General features: G+C 43.9%; 1 protein-coding gene across 1 annotated transcript in view; it reads right to left on the bottom strand.

Moving 5' to 3' along the window:
- LOC146863361 (cytochrome c oxidase assembly protein COX18, mitochondrial-like) overlaps positions 1 to 24,284 on the bottom strand; it is a 33,417-nt gene extending 9,133 nt beyond the window's left edge. Inside the window, exons 1-3 of the mRNA XM_085642794.1 lie at positions 23,646 to 24,284; positions 3,605 to 3,705; positions 2,348 to 2,511 (exon numbers count right to left, since the gene is read on the bottom strand). Coding sequence (XP_085498920.1) covers positions 2,348 to 2,511; positions 3,605 to 3,705; positions 23,646 to 24,158 — 778 coding nt within the window. The 5' untranslated portion in view covers positions 24,159 to 24,284. The remainder of the gene's footprint in view (positions 1 to 2,347; positions 2,512 to 3,604; positions 3,706 to 23,645) is intronic.
- Positions 24,285 to 26,750: the final 2,466 nt, after the last annotated feature.

Genomic DNA, 26,750 nt, shown 5'->3' with positions numbered 1-26,750 from the left:
GTCTCTGACCAGCTGCATTCAGAGAGCTGCCATCAGACATGTTTCTGGACCCCTGGGTAGAGAGCCCCAGCTCTCTGGGACCAGACACAAAGCACATCAAGGGCAGAGGTGTCATACCTCCTTCTGCAGGTTGGGCCAGTGCTTGAAGATGGAAACTTCAAAGGCCTGCTGCCTTTGTAATGCGACGTCCAGCCTTTGCTATTAGCAGCAGATGGCATCCCCTGGTTTACAACCCTACCTTGGGCGTGAAAAATCCAAAAGAATAGTAGGTGTGCCCACCTCTGCCAAGCCCACCCAATGTGGGGAAGGCAAGATGAAGCACAACTTTCTGTCCCCGCCATCTTGAAGATGGAGAGACCCCTCCAATCAGGGCTAGGTATATGGACCCCCTCAAACAGGAGAGTGGCATGATAGAGGGTGTAGTAACCACAGGTAAAGTGCCTATTTGCCCTTTCAGCTACTCCCCCAAAACGCCTCCTAAATGTAATATTAAGGTGGCTCCCCCAGATCTAGAAACAAGATCTGCGACAACCTAAGAAGAAAGACAACACTGCAGAGACGACTGAAGGATACAACTGCCTTGGCCCCAGCCTTCCTGACTGGTCTCCAGCTACTGCGAACCTGCGAGCTGTCTTACAGCCAGCGAGCTCTGAAACCCTGGGAGGAATGCCGCCTTCAAAAAAGGCTCCAATCTCCTGTGGACATCTAACCTGTCCAGAAGAAACCTACTCCAAGGACTCCGGATACACACCAATCCATGTCTTCTGCCCACTCTGCACCCTTACGGCAACAGCCCGAGTGGCTCACCTGTGCAGTGAAGTCTTCACGGCAATCCTGAACTGTCTAGAGTTGGCTGTCCTCTTCTACCCTCAACGAAGGCACCTGCAGTGTGAATCCAAAGGCTTTCCACGTCTGGCTCTGGTAAAAAGACTCCGACGTCCAAAGACATCCCTGCACCTTAACCTCTTCTGTGCCCATGACGAGATAGTCTCGTCATGGAGCACGGTCGCGCTGTGCCCATGACGAGACTATCTCGTCATGAACCCCACCCGCGTGTGAAACGCCCGGCACAGAAGGGGGAAAGGGCGTGGCACCGAAGGGGTTAAGCCCCTGGGCCTTGGTGAGTTGAACAGATGGTGCCTTTACGACCCCCTACACCTCTACTTACCTACAATGAGCCCTGTACATTTTTGAGAACCCCTGGACTCTGTGCATCTACAGAGCCAGCTTCCTACAAGCAGCTTGTCACGCAGCCTGCGGTGGCAGTCTGTAAGAGTGAAACAAGATATGCTACAGCTCTTTGGGACCCTCTTAAGTCCAGATGACCTAGGTACCAAAGGTAACACTCACTAGAGACTTACAGAGGTGCTAGAGGCTTGGTCACTTTGGGATCAAGTGACCAGTTGTCTTGTTTTGGGGAAGAACACTGGCATTGGGGACCTGGTTAGTAGGAACCTAGGACACTTCAGCTAAAGTTGCACCAAATACCAGGCCAAATGTGGAGGGATTACTGAATCAAGAAGCCAGTTTACTACAATAATCATCAAGATAAAGGCACATCGGCGGTGTCTCAATGTCCCAACTGGCCGGCTGGATCTCTACCCAACGGAAAGCAACACTCCATGTTTCCTTTATAGCACATCCAGGGCATTCTGGGGCTTCCTTCCTCTCCTGCCTGGATCTACCCTGCTTGCGCCCCTTTTCTTTGCATTCACTGCACTTCGGGGATACATTCTTTGCCCATGGTTTTCCTTGACATTGGGACACCATCTGGGAGCTCTCTTGTGATGCCCCCACAAGGCAAACCGTTGAGCATTACGCTTTACTTACCACATTTGCTCCCCAGATTCAATTTGCTTAGTGACTACCCACTCGCCTTGCCCTTCCACACCCAAGTAATGGATTCTGGCATGGTTGACTTTTACACTTTGTCATGGGTTGCTCTGTCTACTGTCTCTTGACACCGGTGTGATGTAGATCCTATCATGTTTCTGTTTAGGGATGGGGAGGGGTCAAAAGATTGACATATTGAGGATCGTGGACTGCCAATATGCCTTAGTGTACATACAACATTAAGTTGGCAACTTCTAGGTCTACATACACTGCTTTAAATTGCTCTTGAAGCCTGCGAGTACCACAGGATACACTTGGTATCCATGAGCCGAATGTGCCTTTAAACATGTTCAAATGTCACCTTTTATTCACTAAATGAAGCCAGATCATACTTCACGTCACATCTTACAAACCCAAAAAAGCCAACATAGCATCAAAATGACTTAAAGTGAATGATTATTTAAAACCTGATGTGCTAAGACTTACCAACACAGTAGTTTTCATTAAGGCTTACCTCCAAACCTGGCAGTAGGAATGCTGAAGTTCCTGAGTGCCAAAGAAACAAAGACCCACATTGGGATCTGAATCCAGATCAGGAGGCTGGCCTTAAATGGATGACAGTTATCGCGGACGTACAAACCGGAAATGATCCTTCGGAGATTTTTCCTGAAATGAAACCTAAAAGGAATGCAAAATGGTTGAACAGTGAAATAGCTCACTATTTATACTTATTTCCGAGACACACAACATTTCTAAAAATTATCACTGTAAACACACACAAAAAACACAAAAAAGATCCTTTAAGAAAATGTAAGGAATTTGCAAAGCGGTCATAACATCTTTATCCCAACACACAGTTGGTCGACCACCCAAGTTGTCACGTGGGAGTAGAAAGCCTCTGTAAACAACACACACAGTAGTAGTATAGCGGAGATCAGAGCAAGCATAAATACCTATGAATGAGCAGGATGCAATAGGTTTAGTGAGATAAAAGTAAAGATTCTAATTCTTGTACAATTTCGTTAGCCGGGGGATCCGAATATCCTCTAGATTGTTGGAGGATCTGAGATTAGGCTTGTCAGACAGCAATAAAGAACCGGGAGGCAGTTCACCCATGGAAATCTAGCAACTAAGCCACAAAGTCCGCAAGCCTGCTTACAAGTACAACCCCATGCACATGTAGTAAGAGATCCTAGCAAAGTGCCGGTATAAACACTGACACTAACGATAAGAACGGTCTGCATGTAGTAAAGTACTTCTTTATCATACAATCACTTCAGAACAACAAGAGGTTTGAATATTTGGAAGACAAAGCATGAATAAAAATACATTTAAACATTTCAGAAGAAAAGCCTACAGAACCAAAAGGCACACATCAGCAGAATGAGGTGACAGAATCTGATGTTCTCCAACTCACATAAAAGAACTAAGGACCCATTAGCTCAGCTTTGGCCTTTAATAAGCTGCTCAGGGTAGGTCTTAAGGAATGGCGGGGTCTTGGCATAGTAATCACCAGTACATGCCTTTGTTGTAAAGGTCTCTACTGGATACTGGACAATGAATAATAACAACACCATTACATTATTACAAAGTATAAAAGAAACCCAATCATTAATGAGAATTCTGGTTAGGAAACAATGCGTTGTATTAATGCATTCAACATTTAATATAGAAGGACCTTTAGAGTACAAGCCAGGCAACAAATGATGAAAACGCAACAGGTGCTCTTTCCAGATAACCATTTGAAAGTACAGCGGAGTTACACACTTACTTTGCAACTTTCTCAGACCAGCCCTTCTGTTTTCCATACATAGACACTTCATAGCGGAGTTGCTTGGCTAAGTTGTCTATCTCAGACTGCAGCTTTTCCACCTAACTAGAGAAAGAGAGGATTTTATCGGCAATCATTAAGATGTAGAATTTGATACGCTCTATTGTTAGAAAAAGTATTAGGTCTACCACCTAGAAAAATAATACACATTTCATAAACCCAGCATCAAGACAGTAGTTGGAAATACTTGACACTTGTATTGAGTATGCCAATTTGAATGAAAGAAACGTGTTGGATCTGTTGAGATGTCCATTGTCGAGGTAACATTGTGCGTTCAAGAGGCAGATCAAAGTGACTGCTAAAGCACCTAGAGAAACACAATTCTGATTACACTTCACAATGATACACAGAGTGGAGTACTACCCAAAGTGATTTTAGTGGTCGGAGAAGATTGATCCGAAAGATTGTGGTGTGTGTATATATATAGTGGTGGAATGTCTATGTTGACACAGGAATGCAGTCTGTACATTAACAAATGAATATTTCTCAATTATCTCTTCAGAAATTGATGCACAATTTTAGAGAGACCCATTACAAGCAGAAATTACATTATCTGTTTTTTATGTTTCTTTTATTCTTTTGTTTAATGAAAATAGATACATCTGAGGGTGTGTGGAAGATTATTTGTCCACATAGTCTAGTCTTTTATTTAAGGATTTTACCATAAGTGGATTTTGCAATCAAGTGAAGGTTTAGATCAATTTCTGACATTTCGGTTGAAAGATTGTGTGTTTATTTACACTTGTCACATTCCTAGGGTGTGGAGGTGAAGAATACCAAGGGTTAAATACAAAAGACTAGGAAGTGAAATGGTGTACAAATATAGATGTAAGGAAGGAGGATTCAAAGATTTTTAATAAACTTCACACATGGAAGAGGCCAAATTGAATTCACAACAGGGAAAATACTTAAAGAAAGTGGTGGTACCTAATGTGTTGGAAGGAGCAGGGAAAACTAGAGGTGGCACCGATAGTGAACAAAGGGGTGGCAGCTAATACTGAAGATTTAAAAGTGAACAAAGCTTCCAGAAATGCTGGGTTCCCCCACAAATATTTTAACACCTCTGCTAAGATACTGTTGCCCATATGAAAGAAATGTACAGGAACTTAAGAAATTGAGGAGAGTTGAACTCCCGATATCCAAAGTGGTCAATATCGTGGTTCACAAACAAGGAAAGACGAGACAGTGTGTTCCTTTTATCGACCCATCACATAACTAAACAGAAATGTTCACGTTTAGGAGATGGTGACAAACAGGTTGGAGGATATGCTCTCAGCCTCAAACACGAAAGGAAAATTTTGACAACATAAGGAGGCTAGATCACGCTCTCAAAAAGGATATTAAAAGAAATTGGCAAATATGGTCTTACTGGATGTGAAGAAAGCCTATGACCGGATGAGCTATTCATATTCATTAGGCACGCAATGCTGAGATTTGAACTAGGGAAGGAATATAAACTGAATGTATGATGGCTCACTATGAATGAATGAATGAATAAATGTATTGTTTCAATTAATTAAAATTGTTACAAAAGACTGGACGTGGTGGGTTCATCCAAGCACCTTCTTGGATCATTGATAAAACATCATTATATAATTTCATTTGACAAATCAAGCAATTACACAGCATAAAATTGAGAGACCATAAAAATTTGACATATGTTCACTAGTTTGAAACTGTGATCAGCCTTTAGTCCTTGGCTCGGTCTTTACTTCCGAGTTCTTTAAGCTGGCGTACAAATTGTGCTAGTCTGGCCAATTCCATTGGAATCTCCAAATAAAAAAAAACGTTTCATTGCATCTGAACAGGTATCAGTGCCGTATTTTAAGAACAGACGTTTTAATAAAGTGCAGCGTGCATGGTTCAATCTGGAGCAGATGCAAACCAGGTGAGCCATAGTTTACACGTACCGATGACACAGTCGGTAAACAACGTTTACCGCAAAACTTTGTCCTGGCTGGGAATCACAACGACCGCGTTGTGATTCCGCATACCATTACTCCGCATGTCGGAACAACGACTTGTGGGGGGGGGGGGGGGGGGGGAAGAGTAATGATGGTATGCGGAATCACAACGCGGTAGTTGTAACGACCGCGTTGTGATTCACTGCGGGGAAAACGACTGCGGGATGACGAGATAGATTAGACACAGTCTGCAGGCAGAGACCGCCTCTAGTGATTTCCAGCAAATATTTATATATCTTTTATTGACCGTATTATTAGTCTGACTGACAGAATTTGCTTTTAAATTGATTTGCTCAGGGCGGAGTCAAGATACGGCTGTCTCAATGTATCCTTATAGGAGCTAGCTAAGAGCCAGATATTGCTGCAGGAGGTCTATTAGCCTAATATCGTCTTGCTTAGATAACAGTCTTACCGCTTTCTTTAAAATGTTTTTAAAATTCCAGGTTGGTGAATAAAATTCCGCAAGTTGGACAGGTCAAGGTGCAGTTCAGTGCAGGCAGTCAGCCATGGAATTAACTTTTGTGAAGATTTACTTTAGAATTGCTTTCATTGTATTTGGAGGGGCTGCGCATGCCCCTCGATAGTATTGAATAATCGATGCCCAATGTTCCTAAGATTGTTTAACCCGAATTCCACCCGTACCAAGGCAAATGCCCAAGTCTTTGCTCAGACCGCAGCAGCAGAAGCAGAACAGGATTAGGAGCGGGAGGAGGAGGATGCCAAAAACTATCGCAAAGCCACAAGCGGTATCGGCACCGGCCTCAGCTGATTGCCTCGCTGAATTTATCATGTGACGTGAGCGCGATGAGCAGGGGGGCAGGGGAGGCTCGAGTGCAGCTGCCGCCAGTTTCGCTGAAGTATAGCAAGGTACAGCGAAACGAAGCAAGAGCGGCAGGAGCCGCGAGTGGTGTGACACTACCTGCAATCCCAGCCCGTAGCCACAGGTGGGGGCTCCGACCTCCAGTGCACAGTGCATAACAGCGCAAAGGGAAGGCTAACACATTTTTAATCAGCAGGAGGCGCATAAAGGGCGGCCGGTGTGGGAGCCAGTGTCCGAAGTCAAACCGCCGCTGCGAAGGACTCCGAGTTGCGTCGGTTAGTGCTTCAACCTTCGCCTCGGCTCTCGATGGAGAACCTACTGAGACTATTGTGGCTGTTGGGGCTAGAGGTGACACTGAGGAGACCCCATTAAGCGCCAAGTGCGGAGCGAGGTAAGGCAGGGGGAGCAGGGTCTCCTCATTTCCCCTCGTTCGGTCTGGTGTGCTTGCTGCCATGCGCCGCCTGAGTGGGGAGAGGCGCGAGGAGGACCTGGCCACTGACGCCAACACCGCTGCCCTCTCCTTGGATGGACAGGAGAACTGCAAGTAGAGCAGAGGCAGAGTTAAACCAGAGCACAGCAGGAGCTCGCTGCCCCTCGCCCTCTCCTTGCCTTTCTGCAGCCGCAGAAATAAAGGGAAGCAGGAGGCAGAAAGCAGAGTCCCGCCGGCTAGCGGGATCAGGTCGATAACTGGATTGTTGAATTATTGAACGAGCAATTGAGTGGAGACGGAGGTGATAGTTTGTTCCTTTTGACAGTCAAGTAAGCTAGTGCGAGATGTCTTCCAAAAAATTATGTTCTGGGTGTGTACTTTCCTCGTCACTAAGTCATACAAGTAGATTAAAGAGATAATACAGCGGGACCAGACATCTACAGCATCTTTGCTATAAATCCCAGCCAGCCATGACGGGCTTCTTTTGAAAAAAGCCCTGGACTGCTCCTGTGGAGGCAATATTGGGTCAAGAAGGTCTGTTTTGTAAGTCCTTCTTGGTAACGCCTCCTCCCTTGTCTATGGGGGGGAAGCACGGGGGAACCCTTGTGGTCTTGTGGGGGGGGGGGGGGGGGCAGATAAAGGCCTGCGAAGCGGCCACGGTCCAGACAAATTTAGGTGCGGAGGACGGCTTAAGCGTGCAGTCATCTGACACCTCCCTACGTGCAAACCTGGGCCCTGGTTCTCGTGCTAACCATCCGATCCAACAGAGCCAGCAACACATTTCCTCGAACCGATTAAAACTAGAGAGCCCACCTGCTGGTACATCCACCGCATCAGTCGCTGTCTTGTATGCAAATTGAGGTTCGGAACATCTTCACAACCAGCAGAGTCAACAAAATACTTCCTTGAATAGGGTAAAATCAAACTGTACTACTGTGGCCGCATCTGTTGTTTCTCCGGAGCAGGGGGGCGCCGACAAGGGAATAAGTGTGGACGTTGTGCTAGAGGTCTCCAGGAGGATTCCGGGAGGGATGTTTTTGCTATGGCTGAGAAGGTAACGGTATGTGAAAAATGTAATTCAAGGGAAGACTTTACACTCCCAGACATTGATATAGAAGCTCAAATAAGGGGCTGGGAAGTCCCTCGTGATCATGCAGATAAGGACGGTAATCCAACGAGTATATTCAGAGAGAAGAATACTCCAATTGTACGCTCTTCCCCTAGGCGACTCGCTTTGCCTCTTATATTGTAGCACAAATCACTTGATTGGTACTTCTCTTGAGTCTGCTTATGATGCTCACGATACATGCCTGCCTTGTTCTCAACTGAAGCTGGGAAATGAGAAGGTTGGTGTGCCTTCAAAATATTTTGTCTGTATTGAACGAATACTAAGTTCCATTTGGTCTTTATTGGAGAAATCTGTTTTAAGTTCAGACCATATGCTGGAAATGATCTCTGTAACAGACAGATGTCAGGTCTCTTTCGCCCGTTCCCCGGGGAGAGCAGAGAGATGTGTCTGTTTGAGCAGGAATACCTCTTTTCTTATTGCCCCCCCCATTGAACCTTTATGTAATCTTGAAAAGAAGAGCTTTGCCTAAGCTCACTATTTGGGGAAGCTGCAGTGGGTCCCCCCTCTGGGAAATGTCATACTAAAATCTTATCCTTTATTCATTACGGAAAAAGAGGGGGGCAGTAGAGATACTGAAAAAGATAAGAAAACTAGGGGTTATGTTGAGCGAAAAGGCAGAGGAGAGATGGAGGGGAAAGCGCCAACCCCATCCGCCTCACAGGCCGAACCCTCTAACTCATCAGGGAAAGGAGGATCAAATGCAGGGAAGAGGGGAGGTCTTGCAATAAATTTCAAGGGGGAAAATATGAAAAAGAAGCGTAAAAAGACAAGACGATTTCCTAAACGAAAAGGGTCAAAACTGTATTTTCCACAGATCCGATAAGAGTGATATTCAGATTATAATGGAGGAGGGAGGTCCCAAACTGACAGCTGAGGAGGGTGCTCCCAGGAACCCATTACAGTGCATTTGACACCAGACGGGAGAGTGGGGGTAACCGTAACAGCAGCAATTCCATTGAGTCTACTGTTGCAGTCTCCACAAGTACCCCATTGTCTCCAGACCAGCAAGCAGGGCGATCCCTTGGGAAGGGGAACGCTAATGGGAGGTGAGGCTACCATACACCAGACATGATCCAGAGTTTTGGGGGCCGGAGTGGATGCCAACCTAGAGGTGGGGCCCCAACCACTGGGCAATTCACAGATGGGATTGAATATAACTTTTACAGGGACAATAGCATCATATAATAGAAAGTCAGAAGTCCCAACCACAACCATTGTGTCGCACTTGAAGACTCAGTCCAATGAGGAGGTACAAGCCGTTAGTTGTGGTGATAGAGTGCCTCTATGGGTTCCCTCAAGAGATGCTCTAAAGAAAGACAATGTGGCGCAGTATGTTTCATCTACCATCGTGGATTTTATTTGGCTATTTGATAGTGAATCCTGTCTGGTAAATAATGGAGTCATTCTCAAGCTTTTTTTCGAACTAGAGGCACTAAAGTTGATAGACAGTAGGGATATTTTAAATGTGAAGATTACCCTGCATGAGAGCTTTTTCTGCTCTAGTCATGTTTTGCTCCTTGATTGTGACCAATTTGGTCTTGCAGAATTGTGAGCATTTCCTAAAACGAGGGCTAGATAGAATGCCTGTATTAGAATTCGAGGAATATTCCACTATGTGTCCTACAACTCAGTGTCCAAAAGTACTGAGGGCCGGTAATTCTGTGGTGTTAGACGCTATGGGCCCTGAGTTAGAGTACCCATTGGGTAATACTAAAAATATTACGGTCTCATTAAATAAAACGAACAGGTTGGCTTTTGATATTGATTTACCAAGGTCTGCAGTATATATCCTCCCAGAGTTCTGAAGGTAAGGAGGGAACCGAGCTCATCTCACCCTGATCGCTCTAGATTGTCCCAGGATATTTTATCCTCTGCTCTGTCAGCCTCTTTGGGAGACCTCCTGTCTCCGCAACAGGGCTTCATTTTACACCTGAAACTACATCTCCATGTGTGGTGATTAAATGGAACCAACAGAATGGCTTTGACTTGCTCACAAATGTGGTGGCTGATATATTAGCTGATTGGCACCATTACACAAAGTTGTGGCCTGGTGCAAGAACTGATGGTCTGATATTTGTTTTTTCACTAGCCCAGCAAGGCTTTGATATGGACTCTGTTAAAGGTTTTTGTTTTTACGTTTCCGTCTGTATATGTTGCCTGACCAACACTAATTGTGTAAATCACCAGTTTTGATGAGCCTTTTGAAAGGGATCATATGTGTGCAGGATTCTCCTGCACCCTTTGTCATGCCACAGTGGGACCTTAACTTGGCCCTCACTTTCCTGATGTGTACACTTTTACTCTTATGCACAACGGTTCCCTATGACTGTTTACCATGCAGACTGTTTTCCTTATTGCGATTACTGCTACATGCTGTGTCAGTGAGCTGCAGGCGCTGTCAGTACAACCACAGTATTGTACAACTCCTTCATTGCGGACAAATTGGTGCTTCAGACTGGCATCTTTTCTGCAGAAAGTGCTGTTGCCATTCCTGTACATCACACTCCCATCCTCTTTCTCTCCGCCACATCCTTCTAAGGAAGAGAGGCTTCAGAGATTGAAAATAAAGAGGGCCCTTAACTTTCAAATAGACCTGACTAAAGATCACCAGGTGAACAATCAGCGTTTTAATAGGTTTGCCGGAGCAAACAAAGGAAGGGCAGTTCCAAGACGACCCCTGTTCAGATGGATCATCCTAGACACTAGGATGCGTTATACCCTGGCCAAGAAGGAGCCTTCTGGGGTTTTTGGGCTCATTGCACTAGAATCAAAACCGACACAGCAGCATTGGCGAGGGGTGTTCTGGTGCTGAACATCTGCCACACTTTCATCGACATTACTGTTTTGACTCAAGTCCACAAAGGCTGCCATTTAGCTCACTTGGTCTTGCACGACTACCTAATGTAAAGTCCATTCATCAATAAGTGGAGAGTCCGAGAGATGCTACTCGAATCTACTCAAAAGATGAGAAATCTGAGGTTAGAAATAGCTTCCAGAAAAACAAGGTTCTAACCTTACGACATCCACAAAAGACCCACTAATTTTGGCAGCGTTTTATTCACATGCTGAAAAGGGATTTAATCCTGCCATTGACTAGAGTAAATATCGATCAACCAGTTTTACCTGCATCTCCTTGTGTGCTTCCATCCCTTAAAAACATTTCTAGAGATGACCTGTGATCTGACCTACTCATCCTCCCAGCTTTCTAGACACACAAAGATGCCTGCCACTCCAAAAAACTCACCTCCAACACACCGTAGCACTCTTCGCCTTTTAGCCCTAAGAACTGTCACTTTGTATATTATTACTTAAATGAACAATAGTTTTCGAACTCCTGTCCTGAGCGTTAAAATTGGTCTCCCTTGCTGCATTGGAACTGTTAACCAAACAGGACCAACAGCGGTCTCAACTAGAGACGCAGCATCTGCTGCACTCTTTACCTTGACTGCGACAACCCTCTCCTTCCTGGAACTTGACCATGCCAGGGCTCATCATACATTGTTGAGCAGATGTGGCAACACAAAATAAAAGTGGCTGGCAGAGAGAACAATTAAACAGAATGAGTTGCAACAATTTAATACTGTGCAATAAAAGCATTCGATTGTAAAACTGAAGTGACTTGACTGCTTTTGCAAACAAACGACATTTCAATTTTAAATGCATGGAATTTCCTCTGAAAATATCACTAACAAACCCATGCATCCGAGACACACTGACAACTTCAGAAGCAAACTGGAGGGGACCTTGGCTCTTCACCACTCCCTCCGCCACTGTAACAATGTTCTACTATGGTCGGCTGTCACAGTGACATTGTCCACATATCTTACTATGAAAGTCGTAAAACATTGCCTCTCGTGATGGGTTTGTGGTGGATACAATATGCAATAGTAATAGGCGGAAACTCTCTGGTGACAGTGCACACTTGAATAATGGACCCTATACTCATTTTCGAATGGGGGGTAGGGAGAGGGCAGAGTATCATAAACAGAGGCAGCAGCAAACGTTTGTTAGGGTTTCACAGATTGTTCACAATAATGCCTCCCCACTGCATTTTCAGCACAGTAATTCCTCCACAGAGCCAGGCCAACAGATCGCTTGGGGAACAAACTGTTTTTCCCGGTCCCACATTGCTCCACTTGATATTGTCTGGAGCCCACAGAAAGTGTACGAGTATTGCAGCGCAGTGCAAGGCACTATCTTGATCCTCCTGTTCTTTAAAGCAATTGCACTTCACATGATTATACGCTGCCCTGCTTAACCAATTTAACCCCCTCCAGACTCCCCCCCCCCCACCCCTTTTAGAGATTTAGCGAAATGCGATTTCCCCGTGACATTTCAGGAGGCACGCGGTTGCCGCAATTTTAAAACATTTACCACAATAAAACAAATTATTGCTCCATTTTGTTTGTGTTGTTCCCCCACTTATCAACGAAGAAGCCCTCCCGCCAGAGGGCAGGCTGCTTCGCTGTCTCAGAGCCTCAAGAATGGGTGGGAGACAACAGAAGAGAGGCAGGTTTATCCCCACTCCTCCGCCCTGCTGTGAGGACTCGAGTGTCTCTTTGAGCAGACTCAAGGGGACTCCTATCTGTGAAGAATATAGCATGTTACAATGCATACTAATACATCGCGTACTATACATTTACATCGCAAGCATTACAACGACTCGCTGTAGGGGGCGCGCTGGACTAAGGAATAGTATTATTTACTATTCCTACTCCAATTTGCGCAACAGCAGGGAAGGTGTTTTATATCCAATACCTCTGCGCCCCCTACAGCAAGTCATTGTAATGACTTGCTATGTAAAGGCATTGCGTACTAACAACGCTGTTGTTGTAACGACCACGATGGAATAGCATTGCGTTGTTTTAACAGCGTTGTAAACTTGGTTTCCCATCTGGGAAGCATATCTTGGTAGACAAATGGATGCAGCACAGACAACTGGCTCCCTCTTAGATCACTAACAGCACTGTGGTGGAGGGGGGGTAGGAATGTTTTTAAGATCATGCTTAAAAAACATCCCTTCTAATAAATGCCTCTCAATGCAGTGCCATAATCTGATGTACTAAGGTGAAAGGCTTTTGCATGCTAAGGAAATATACTTTCTGAATTTTGAGTGTACCTTATTTTTTCCATGATGTTTGTTGGATTATATGCATGCCAAACATCTCCGTGGCTGGACTCATGCAGCTAAAGCTAAAACTCCTGTGAATACATTATATAAACTTACATATAAACACAAATAAATCAATGCTGATACAGTGCTGGTGTTAGCCAGCTGTGTACTTCAATAACCCCGCATCACGTATTGCAACAAAGAATAGCAACACACTTCAGAGTGATTACAAAGTACTTTCATCTTGAATGGGTGGTCATGCTTTTATTGTGTAAGACCATACATTCAAAATGAGTGGCAATACATAAAATCAGTGGGCAAATTAGATTGCACACGGTTTTTGGTTGCATAAGACGCCGAGATGAGAGCATCAAGATATTAGAGAATAATAGTGAATCATCTAAGAGGCTGCTGGCGATCCTAATTAAATATGCGGATATTGATAGAAAAAGAATCCTTGAGGAGATCAATAAAATCTATGCGTCTCTAGCAAAAGAACCGAAACAAGGTAAGATTAATAAATTCTTTGACGAGATGAAAGAACGAATACACAAATTGCAAACTTCAAATCAAAGAAAGAAAAGCCCATAAATTTGCGCACGATAAGCTTGATTATAATGGGCAGATATATACTTTTGCAAAGAAATTAGACACCTTGCACAGACAAAAATTATCATCAAGAAATGTAGAAGTACAGTCGGAACTGAGTGGTCAAATGAGCTCTGAAGTGGACACGGATGAGGGAACTAGTGGTCAGATGAAAGGCCCAATTCCATCAGTTAATCGATGAATTGGATTTTTTACACCAAGACAGAAGATTCAACCTGAGACCCAGGCAACCAGCATCAAATCCAAGACCACCAGGGGAAGAGGCAGAGGAGGAAAGGCTCAAAACAAAGAAGAGCCAGCAGAGAAAAAGAAATGGACCAAGAAATAGATATAGTGGATAATGCTAATGACAACACCATTGTCAATATAACAAACATTGTTCTTTCTGATCAGGATAAGAGAATTCTGAGATTGGGTTTATCGTTTTGTATTGAATCCGACATGGTTTACGCGCAAACACGGATCGATTTTTTCAAATTTATGAGAATGTTGAAAAAACATTTTTTGTCCCAACAAACATTAGGCCAACCTGCAAGGACAAGCAGTAAAATACAACATGAAGGAATTTCGGTATAGGACATGAGCCTTATGATGAAAATGAGAGTACACAGGGAACATCAGCCCCTTACAATGAGGAAACATTAGCAGTAAAACAAGGTGTGGATGAGTATGGAGGAGTAACAACAGATTTTAGACCTAGATCTCGATTTAAGCCAATGACAAGTAGAGATTCTATTGATATCTAGAATGAACTGGTGACTGATTAATTAAAACAGTTGCATGTACAGATAAATGATAAAAAAATGTGTAAACACAAAAAGGCAAAAAGAATATCATGCAATGATCAATTAGCTATAAAATGATAATGACTGCATTGTTAGGAACTTGGACAAAGAGGGCAACGTAGTGTTGTGGGCAAAGGATAAATACTTAACTGAGGCATACAAACAATTGAAGAACAGCTTATGCTAAGCAAGAATAACAAAGGAGGTAATGATATCAATGCATACTGAATACAATCTAGAACTACAGGAGTAGCAGACACGAGGTTTAATCAGTCTTGAAAAATTTGTATACCTTAAAATAGAGAAGCGATAACTCCAGTGCTATATCTCATTGCCCAAGTCCACAAGGATGCAGCCAACCCTCCTGGACATCCTATAATCTCAGCCATAGAGAGTGCTTTTGAGTACACCTCCAAATATGTGGACTCATTTTTTAACAGCTTCGTAAAAACCCTTCCAACATATATACAAGATACAGGTGACTTTCTAAAGAGAATCTATGATCTCCCCTGGGAAGAACATTTTCTGTTAATTACAATAGATGTGTCTACCCTGTATTCCAGTATTGATCATGGTGATGGCCTGAAGGACGTTAAACATTTTTTAGGTGCCAGGCCACTCAAGTTATGGCATAAATACCCGGATGTTATTAAGAATGGTTGAGAGGTGTCTTGAGAGCAATTATTTCCTGTTTAATGGTGAGCTATTTCATCACGTTTGTGGTACAGCCATGGGAACCTGCTTGCCCCCAGCTCTGCTAATTTGCTTATGGGCTGGTGGGAGAAGCAGGTGGTCCAAATAAAATTCCAGGTAATATGGGACAATCATGTAGGTTCATTGACAACCTTTTTGTAGTCTGGAGGGGAACTGAAAAAGAAGATAGATGTTTTCTGGACCAGACTGAGAAAAATTATTTAAATTTGCATCTCACAAATCCTATCAGTGCCCAAAGTGTTAATTTTCTGGTTCTGTGTATGTGGTGAATGGTAAATTAGATACAAAACTATACAGGAAGCCCAAAGCAGGCAATACGCTACTGCATGCGACTAGCTCTCACCCTAAAACTTGATCAGAAGCATTCCATACGGTGAACGCTTAAGAGTAAAATACAATTGCAGTGAAATTACAGAAATGAAGAAAGAAATTATGACCTTGAAACATCGCTTTAAAGTGCAGGGCTATCCTGACGACTGGGTGAATAAGGCAGTAATTAAGGCAGACAAGCAGTCTAGGGAGCAACTGCTCTTTAAAAAGAAAAATGAAAGGAAAAATAAACAGCTATCTGAACTAACCCATTTCAGACTGATTATGACATACAATAAACAACAAGCCAACATAAGAGGGATCATAGGAAAATATTGGTACCTCAAAAAAAAAAAAATGACCCGGTCCTTGGAAAAACAGCACCACGCAATCCACAGATTACATTCAGAAGGGAAAGCTCAATGAAACAAATTTTAGTAAGCAACATTGTTAGACCTGGCACCTTGGCGTGGGTCTTCCTTCCGTTTTTTTGCTGTTGCCTCATGTGTTTTTTGCTGGTGTTAGATGATTTGGGTACTGTGCCGCTGCTGTCCAGTGTCACAGTGCAAGTGCTCCCTATTGTAAATTGATGTATGAATTAGTGACTTCACGATAAGATTATTTGATTTACTGGTCAGACCCTAGTACAGTGCACTGAGTGTGCCCAGGGCTTGTAAATATAATGCTGCTGGTGGGCTTGCAGCACTGGTTGTGCCACCCACAGAAGCAGCCTGTAAAGTGTGCCTCAGGTCTGCCATTGCATAGCCTGTGTGCAGTCTGGTACTGCCATGTTGACTGGGTAAGTGCACCCACTTGCCAGTCCCTGTACCTTCCCTTTTCTGCATATTAGTCACCCCTATGGTAGGCCCAAGGGCAGGGTGCTTTGTAAGTATAAGGTAGGACATGCCCTTGTGTGTGTGGCATGTCCTAATACTGAATTACAGCTATTTTCGTTTTTCACTATTGCAAAGCTACCTGTTCCCCATAGGCCAGATTGGGCAGTTTGATTATTACATTTTATAATCCTAACTGACTCAGGGAACTAGGTAGAAATTCGAGTTTAGTATGCCTGAACTCAGAATGATCAAATGAATCTTTTAGTGAAGTTGGTTTTAACATTCTGTGTTTGAAAATACCACTTTTAGAAAGTAGGTATTTTCTTGTCTAACCATCCAAGCCTGCCTCTGCTAGGTTGTGTATTCCTCGTCTGGAGTTTGAGTGACAGGGGCTGGGGGATTCCAGTAGACAGGATGAGTCCGCACAGGGCTGAATAGAGAGATCTGCATGTAGACGGGTAAGAGAAGTTGCACCTGGGACCTGAATAGGGCTGTGCCTACCCTCCACAATGCTGGCTCCACCTCCTGTGGTACGTCTGATGTCCCTGCCCTGCACTGTGAAAGGAAAGAAGGAGTCATGTAAACAGAGTACTCCAGGACTGGTTTGGACTAAGGAAAGGCCTCTCTGCCTTCAGAGAACAAAGAGAAACTGTCTATAAAAAGGGGGACCCAGAACCCAGAACTTTAGATCACTTTGGGAAACAAGAAGAACCTTTGCTGAGGAGAGGAACCAGAGAAACTGAAGAGACTATCCCGGAGTGCTGTTTTGGGGATTGGCCTGCAGTGGTTGCCGGACTGCCAAAGAAAGGAGAAAGGAACTTTGTATGTACTTTAATCAACTTGTGAAGGATCTCCAAGGGCTTGAGAAAGAGCTTGCCTCCTGCTGAAGTCTCAGGGACAACTGACTTCACCCACCAGCTCCAAGAGTTCTTTGAAAGTGCCTGCAGTTGTGTTTTCTGAGGGACTGTGTGTCGCAAGGAGCTGGAAGCGCGACGCATGAAGAAGCGTGTCGCCAAACTGACGCTGTCGCTTCACAACACGAATGCGCCTCGCATCACCGGAGAAGAGGATCGACGTCATCAGACGCTGCCGCATCATTGGAGAAGCGTGTCGCAGCCTCTGTCGTTGCATCGCTGGGAAAGCGTGTCACTGCTGCAGTTGTCGCATTGTTTCCGAAGCACCTCACATCGCTGGAGAAAAGGATCGACATCGCATCAGATGCCACCGCATCACCGGGAAGCGTGTCGCAGGGCCGGTCGCGGCTCAGAAGAATCGTTGAGTCGCCGCACAGCCGCTGGGCATGCACGCATCGTGTCGCATCAAGAAGAAGCCATCTTTGTTTCATCGCACCGGATCTTCATCACATCACAGCATTGCGGGTCGCATCGCCACGAAAGCACAGTAAGAAACCGATGCATCACCTCCCCTTGCAGAGAAGAACGGACGCATTCCCTACGCATCAGTAGGGACCCACCGCATCACCGTTCTTGCGTGTAAGGAACCGACGCATCATCTTCCCTGCAACACTTTCGTTGTATAGTGTTACGCAGCCTAAGGTACATTGAACTCAAAGTGTCGCATTTTACATCTTAAGAGAACTAAGCTATTTCTACCATTTTTAAAGTACAGTATTGTGGATTTTTGTCGTTTGTGGTCATGTGTTAAGTCTATATAAAAATACTTATTTTTATACTACAACTTGTGTGGTGTCCCTCTGTAGTGTGGTCACTGGGTTACTGAATGTGTTCACAAATGCTTTACACACTGCCTCTGAGATAAGCCTGTCTGCTCGTGCCAAGCTACCAAGGGGGTGAGCAGGGGTTATTTTAGGAATGTACTCACTTACCCTGACTAGAAGCAAGGGTCCCTATTTGGTCAAAGGTACCTACCTCTGCCAACTAGAGACCCCCAGTTCTAAACAAACATGATGAAAGACGCAAAGGTGCAGAGAGTAACAGCATGACTAACTATTAAGCAAGGATTTCTGAAATGTTCAAAATGTAAAGCTTTTCTTTATGGAAAGAACATGGAAACATACACATCAGGGCTGGCACAAAAAGTAAAGAAGATAAAAGGGAGATTCACATGTAAAACAGAATATGCTGTTTATATTCTGCAATGCCCATGCGGACTTCGATACGTGGGGAGTACCATCTTAGAAGTACGTAAGTGTATTTTACACAACATCTGCGTGTGATTTAACATGGGGACAAACGTTACCCAGTGGCATGCCATTTTGAAGAATGCCATAGAAAAGATACAAAAGGATGTAGTAGCACCGAGCATCAGGAGAGGAAATAGAGAGAAAAGATTAAGAAAGTTAGAATCGACATACATTATAGAGCTCGATACGAAGGTCCCAGGTGGTCTTAACACTGGTGAGGACTTGCACACTCATCTATAATGTACACATACCAGTAATGCAATTCTCCCGGTCCTTTAGCAAGTTGATTTTTGTAACTTTTTTTTAATATCACAAAGCATTAATTTAGAGCACTTCTTTAAGACTAGGTAGAATAATGCGCAAAAACAATACCCCGCAGGGAATAGGCCTACTTGGGCTTGATGATAAATAAATAGTGACATCCCAAGCCCACAAGGGCGTAACAAAGGAATCTAGTAGTGGGTCACACTGGTTAACTTCCATGATTATTAAAAGTGTGAAAAATATGGTACAAGCAGCAAATTTAGTTGCATATATTAGTGTATAATAACAGTGACGCAAAAGCATTGTGTTTATGATAAACATTATTTCTAGTGGAATGTGCCAGCGAATTGGATTACCCATATTAATGGATTGTAATAGCAAAATAATGTAACTTTGCAAAATTGATGAGTTGCCTATACGTGATAATGTATGAATAATGAAATTATCACATTTATGTTTTGAGGTAATTTGATGTATATATTTAAGATCGTATACATGGAAATACCAGTCTGTTTTCACTATCATTTAAATATAAGCACTACACGTGATAACTAAGTCACAAGACTGCTAGTAATGCCGCCTCCTCATTGGTGAGCAAGGCTGGGATCCGCCGAAACGCGTACAATGGCGGTCTGACAATAAAATGTTCAAGTACCCACACATGGGGTCGTCATCCTTTTTCCAAGGGAAAGCAGTGATTTTGTTACGGACCGACTCCCGTGAGGTCCGCTGAGACGACTCGTCCTTCATTCTGGCGAAACAGCAGCACTGCACGAGAGAACATATTGAAGGATATATATCTGCATATTAAGTCCCTAGTAGAGTACACTATATGTGCCCATGGTCTGCAAATTAAATGCTACTAGTGGGCCTGAAGCACCGATTGTGCAGTCCACTAAGTAGCACCTCTCACCATGTCACAAACCTGCCACTGCAGAGCCTATGTGTTAAGTATTTACTGCCATATCGACCTGCCAAAATAAACCTTTTTACAAGCCCAAACGTATTCTTTTTTAGAAATAAAAGTCACCCCTAAGGTGGGCCCTGGACAACCCAGCGGGCAGGGTGCAATGTATTTAAAAGGCAAGACATGAGCTTTCAAGTTTTTCATGTCCTGGTAGTGAAAAAAATGTGTTTTTCACTACTGCAATGCCTATCTCTCCCAAAGGATAACACTGGGATTACCTTATTCCATTTTCTAAATGTAATTTCTAGTTGGCAAGAGATAAACCCTTCAAGTCTGGTGTCTCTGGAATCATAATTTAAAATCCAAACCCATGGTGAAGGTGGATTTTAAATTACAATTTCTAAAATGCCACTTTTAGAAAGTTCAAAAGCTTACTAGGTGTTGGGCCTATTCAACATCAGCAAGGCTAGGCCACTACAACATCAAAAGAAAACGCCAGTGCTGACTGTTTAAACAACACAATGATTTCAATTGTTATGTTAGGGAGATTTGTAGAGCGCATGGCTGCCCCAGCAACAAGGCGTCCCAGCGCTAGCAGACAGGTGACCAGGAGAGATGTGGCTAGGTGGAAGTCAAAAGCCAGGTTTTGATCAGTTTCCTGAAAGCTCAGTGGTCCTGGGTGCTGCGGGCAGTAAGTGGGATGGAATTCCATAATACGGGGGCCAGAGATTTGAAGGAGCAACCCCCGGCTCTACACCGGCGGACCCGTGGGATGCACAGCAGATGAAGATCAGTGGAACCGAATGTACGCAGAGGAACATAAGGGGTGCAAAGTCCTTGCAGGACTTGGGGGCCCTGGCCATGTACAATCTTATGTGTGATGCATAGGGTTTTAAACTGGACTCTGTTTGATTGTCAGCCAGTGTACTCGGTGAAGAAGATTGGAGGCATGACATTTCCAAGTTAGGGCAAACAGAGTGCTAGCTGCTACATTCTGTACTCTGAGTCTTGCAGTAACTGTTTTATTTAGGCCAAGCAGAAGACCATTACAGTGGTTCAGGCGCGACTGGACAACCGATTGGACCATCAGTTGGCGAGTGGCAGCATCAAAGAATCCTAAAATGGGTTTTAAGCTGCGCAGAAGACCGAAGCAGGTACCGTTCACTTTTTTTGCATGAAAAATGAGAGGGCGGTGTCAATTAGGACCCCTAAATCTTTAACTGCGTTTTTCAGTGTGGGAGGAGTGCCTAAGGTCTTGACCACCATTGGTAGTCCCACTGGTGAGTGTCCCGCACAAACACGAGCACCTCCGTCTTTGTCGAATTAAGTTGCAGATAGTGGTTTGCCATCCAGTCTGCAATGGCCAGAACAGCGGCCCGGAATTTCAGTTGGTCCAGAGCAGGGTTGTTGGAGAGGTGAATATCAGCTGGGTATCGTCCGCGTAAGATACCATTTTAATGTAACGCTCTTTAGCCAAGAGGGCCATACAGGTTGAATAGAGTGGGGCTCAAGGCGGTGCCCTGTGGGACACCACAGCTAAGAGGGTAATTACTAGACTGGTGGGGGGGGGGGGCATGTACCTGAAAGGAGAGTTCTGATAGAAAAGAGGCAAACCAGGCCAGCACCCTGCCCTTGACCCCAATCTCCTCAAGGCGTTGAAGAAGAATCTTATGGGAGACCATGTCAAAGGCCGCACTGAGATCAAGTAGAAATAGTGCAGAAGTATTGCCCTCTTCTAGTGTGGCCCTCAGCTGCTCAGTGACCGCTAAAAGGGCTGATTCTGTACTGTGCCTGGGACAATCCGTTGTGGGAGCTAAGATCTGGTTGGACTCCAGATATTTAGTCAGTGATGTTGACATGGGACTCAATAATTTTGGCCAGGTAGGGAAGTAGGGAAGCAGGGAGATAGGTCGAAAGTTCACCGGCAAAGATGCGTCGAGTGTGGGTTTTTTCAGGAGTGGGACGACTTTGGCATGCTTCCACGACTTTGGAATCACTGCCGACAGAAGTGAGCCGTTAATGAATTCTCGGTCCTCAGTCATAAGGCAGTTCTGGAATTTCCTGAAAATATCCGGTTTTATGGGATCATCAGGGGAACCTGATTTGACGTTAGCCACTAGGATGGCTAGGTCTTTGGGAGACATGGGTGGCAAAAGTTTGTAGGGTGAGTGGGGGTGCTCTAGAGGGGGGCACCGTGGGTTCGGTGGTACTCCGCCTCATTTCTAGCGAGTTGTATATACATTCAACTTTGTTAATAAAGTATCTTGCTAGTGAGTCACAGCGAGTGTTGGAGGATATGGCTTTGTTGGTTCCTGTGGGAGAGGTTGACATATCTTTCGTAAGGGAGAAGATCGTTTTGGAGGGGTTGGGGTTAGATGAGATCTAGTTGGTGCAGAACGAGGCTTTAGCCTTTTGATCCGATTTCTGGAAGGTTTCTGAAATTGTGATCACACAACTTAGTTACTATGATCACCCTTTAATTCTTCATCGGACAAATTATTCATACCATTTTGCGTACAACTGTCAATCACAGAGGAACAACATCTTCATGTCACAAATACAGCCTCATATTACATAGCCCACATTAAATAAACACGCATTGAGACAATAATGAAACATGCACCACAGAAAACACATAACACAAATATCTAACATTCAATGTATCATTTCTAAATTTGAGAGCAACCAAAGGGGTAAAAGGTAAAATGCCCTTACTGAGCCCCCACTGCATTGGCTGATAACTCAGGAGTGTCAAAATACCTTTTCCTTTAGTTTAAGGCATCTCATAGGGATCAACCTATTCACTTTATTTTCAACAAATACCTGTAAGCCTCTATTCCTCTCTAACATCTCTCCATTATTCCTGCTGTTGTTCATTCAGGCGTGAACAAGAGGAGGAATAACAAAGAGATGTTAATCAACATGTTAGAAAACCAAGACCGAAAAAACTTCGGTCCTGAAAACAAGTTGAAGGGATACACTGCAAATAACTTCAACAAAATATTTGAAAGGAGACATGATTGATCTATATGCTCAACAAAACAAACAAAAAAAAAAACAACAAAAAAACACGGGAAAGAAGAATCCTGTAACAGGACGCTACTAAAACCCATTTTCCTACAGTTCTGGGTCCTGAAGAGAAACCCAAACCAACGCTGGGTTTGAAACGCGTTGACAGCTTGACCTCTAGGGACAGGGTCCACTTTAAAGAGAAATAAAGTCTTACAGGGAATTGTTGTTTTAAAATAAATTGAATAGGTTGACCCCTATGTGTATGGGCCCGTGTTTGTGTGCCTGTTTTATGGTCTGGTGGGACGGTTATAAAAAAATTGCCTGAAGCAAGCTCAAATCATGCAGCCTTCCTTCCATACACTAAAAATACTTAGAACATGTGTTAAGAAGTGTAAAACGGCCTCAATCAGCAAACATGGGCCAATTTGTTAGCTAACTAACTAATGGGGTGCACTTTTATTTTGGTGCCCAGGTCCATTTTCTGTTCCAATTCGATCCTGCCACCAGAGCAGTACCTAAAGGAGTTACTGAAAGGAAAAAAAACAGTTAGCCCCGTATTCCATCTTATGTGTCATTGCCCACTATAATGCAGATATGTATTGTTACAAAGTAGAACTCAACGTCTGTAGGTCAATTTAAGGTCTTTAATGAGGCAGCACAGCATTTCCAACCTCTCGCAAGAAGACAGACGTAATGACCTCCTACATTCCACAGGTATCTGTTCCCATAGAAGACTGGTCAAACAAACAAATGCTCAAACATAAATACAGCTTCCACACGATTACAATAAACTAACTATGCAACATATATGTTTCAGATTTGATTTGTGAAATTCTTTCAGCATCAGGTGCCTCTTGCACAGGGCCCGGATGCAATAGTTTTTAGTAAGCCCTTGCAAAAGCTAAAATGCAACTCTGCAACCCACCTTGGCGATAATGTACATCTGATAGACCGCAAGGGGGAGGGTGACCACTGTTCGAAGCACCACGGTGGCACAGATGATGTTTGCCCACCATGGCAAGCCTGTGGTTTCCTGGAGAGCGAGCAGCAGGCTTTCTGCCAGGTGGACAGGGGCGGTGTCGGCCACGCTCTCGTACCAGCCCAGCACGCCCCCGCTGCTGCTGGCCGTGGGCGCCGAGGCGGCACGTAAACAGGACGCCGTCACCACAGTCCTGTTCTGGCGGTGCACTGGTAGGCTGGGTCCCAGGAACTGCTGGTCAATGCCATTAAGGTGATGGCTGAAGACAGTCCTTGCAGGTTTCCCAGCCGTGTGAACACGTCCCTGACAGGCCCTGAAGTCAGAGACCGTGCTAGTATGTTGGCACACCTGCCGCCACGGTGGGTGAGATGGATGACCGATCCAACACTGTCGGGCTGCTGGTATAATACACCGTCCGAACATCCTCAAGTCTGAAATGTTGAAATAAAAATGAGTCATCCTCTCTCCTGTCCAATTAAACGTTGACTGAACCAAGAGACTAACGGCATTTCTAATCACCTTCACTCTAAATGTTTCTAAGAGTCCGAGGGCCGACCTCAAACCTATATGTAGTGAGAACCAATCGAAGCACCGGTTCGTGCTGATTGACAGGAGAAGCGACTGTGCTTGGGCAGATTGGTTGGCTTACAAGCGCCACCAATCTCATGATTGGCTAGGGAAAATAAGAGCCGTCTGAGAAAAGACGCTTGCCGCTCCGGAAGTAAACCCCGCCCATCCGCACAGGAAGTACCTGCCCAGCTACTATTGAGCCGCCATTCATTCTTTGAAGGACATCGATAGATAAAAGGACACGCAGGACTTTCCTGTCACTTGAGGCTTTAACTGGAGCTCGGGTGCTAAGGGAAAAGGACAGAAGGGTTATAGTGTCAGTTTTCTTGTTTGGAAGAGTGATTGGAGGAGTGAGGCTAGGTGAGACTTTGAATAGTGCGTGCGTCTGTTGAGGGCTCATTAGCAAGGCGGGAAGTGGTGCTTTCTAGACAGAGGATGTAAGGGTGGGTTTCCGTTTCAGATGTCAACATTTCGGAACAGAGAGAACATGACAAATATCGGGCTTTGTTTTTGTTTCCAATTGGCTAACATTGAAACTGGGGCAATTTTAGTGGGAGACAGCTAACAGTTAATTTCGGGCTTTAAAAATGAGGAGTTTCACCTAAACTTGTTTTATTGGCAAGTATTTCGTCTCACAAAACTTAAGAGCAGTAATGTTCACACATGAACTATGTTTTATAAGCGTAATGAATTTCTGCAATTAATTAGCAAGTTATCCCACTTTAAGTTCTTAACATATGTTTTGCCACAATAATTTAACACTATGAGATGGCCACCATAGTTCTTTACGATTCTCTGACATATTTATGCCTCTCTGACAAGTTTACAGGACTTGAGAAGCAATGTTCACCATCAATAACAGCTCCGGCAGCTCCATGTCGGGAATGATTTAACAAAAGGGGAGGGGCGTCTCACCTGTGGTACTAATCGGCAGCTTTGTGTATTACCAATGTATTTGGTGAATTATGACATAAAATTTACAAGCACCTCTTTCATTTTTATGACAGTACAAACAAGTTGGAAAAATAAGTCCACAGCACTTTCATGGATTTATATTTACTAATCTAAAAACAACCAATGCTGCATTACTCAAAAAGAGACTTCTGTCACTAATCTTAGACAAATGTTACTGCATGTGTCAGATTTTTTTTCTAACAAATGCCGGCTTAAGATATTAGGCAGCCTTATCCACAGTGTATGGTAATTAGGGCTGATGTTTTTCTTGCAGTTTTAAACACAGCGTCTTCAAGGAAAAAATAGAACCCCCTCATACATTTTTGGGTATATATCTGCTGCTGATTTAGGATTATTGTTTTGTTCGGTGTTCTCACGTGAGCTGCTCCCTATTTCTCGCATACATTTCTACTAAAAATGTGCTGAGCCCCATTGAAATATTTTCCCTTGCAAGCACATGACTATTACAAGTGTGTAGTTCATGCATTGCGTGTATAAGTGAGACAGAATATTGGAGGCCTGAAGGTGCCATTCCGATGGCCTGTTCCTAGGCAGGTGGAGGTGAGGTTGTTTTCCCAAACAGTGGAAGTGTATTGCTGACATTACTGAAGCTGGAGGGACAAGACCAAGACATTAAAGTGGGGAAAGAGGAGAAGGACACTTAAAAATGAGATTTGGCTCTTTTAGTGAGAAGGGCTACTGCTTTGTCTTGTTGAGCACTGCCATTTGGAGGATGATGGGAGTGAAGGGTGAGACTGTAGTCTGTCTTGTTCAGACTGAGAAGAGTCCTTTAGGAGTGGCCAGCCTTTTGCCTTATCATTGTTCAGTGTGGCTGTTGATAGCCATTTGTCGAAAGGTCACACCTACGCAGCCGTGAGAAGCCTCACTCATTACAAAGGTTGTGTCAGTAGAACAGACAAGTGAAGACAGATGATTAAGTGTACCAATTCAAATCCATTCTGAAAGCATAGGCAGAGAATTTAATGTGAAGTGCTCAAATGGCAATGGGCTGAATTCGTATTACATCAAACTGCAAAAAACTAAAAAAACAAATGTTACGCTTGACTGGTTTCAGAGGGTGATTCTACTGAATTTAATGGCATTGATAAAGGTTTTCAGGACGCATGACCACATGATGTCTAATTGGGGATTTTGCTTGTTTGAAGAAGAGTCCTAAGAAGATGACACCCAGATGACACAAAAGACATACAAAGGACTACAGTGGCCATCATGGAATGGACATTTTTATATTGCCTACTTAGAAGTCATAATATAGTTCCGTGCTTCTATACAGAGCAACATAAATGATGCAAGTTTGACCTCATTATGGGAAACATGTTAAGATGATAGATAAGTGGTGTTAATTAAGTTGATATTCCATTAACCTTTTAATTTGGCAAGAATTGTACATTAATGTGTTCCGTTTAGGGGTAACTAATTTGGCAAAATCTGTTTAGAACATACAATTAGATTAATTACTAAGCACTGTATTGTCATCATTATTGTTTTCAAGTCATGTTGTCTCAT

The sequence above is a fragment of the Triturus cristatus genome, chromosome 2_2 (genome assembly GCF_964204655.1).
Source record: "Triturus cristatus chromosome 2_2, aTriCri1.1, whole genome shotgun sequence".
Taxonomy (NCBI): domain Eukaryota; kingdom Metazoa; phylum Chordata; class Amphibia; order Caudata; family Salamandridae; genus Triturus; species Triturus cristatus.
This window is presented reverse-complemented; position numbering and strand designations above follow the sequence as displayed.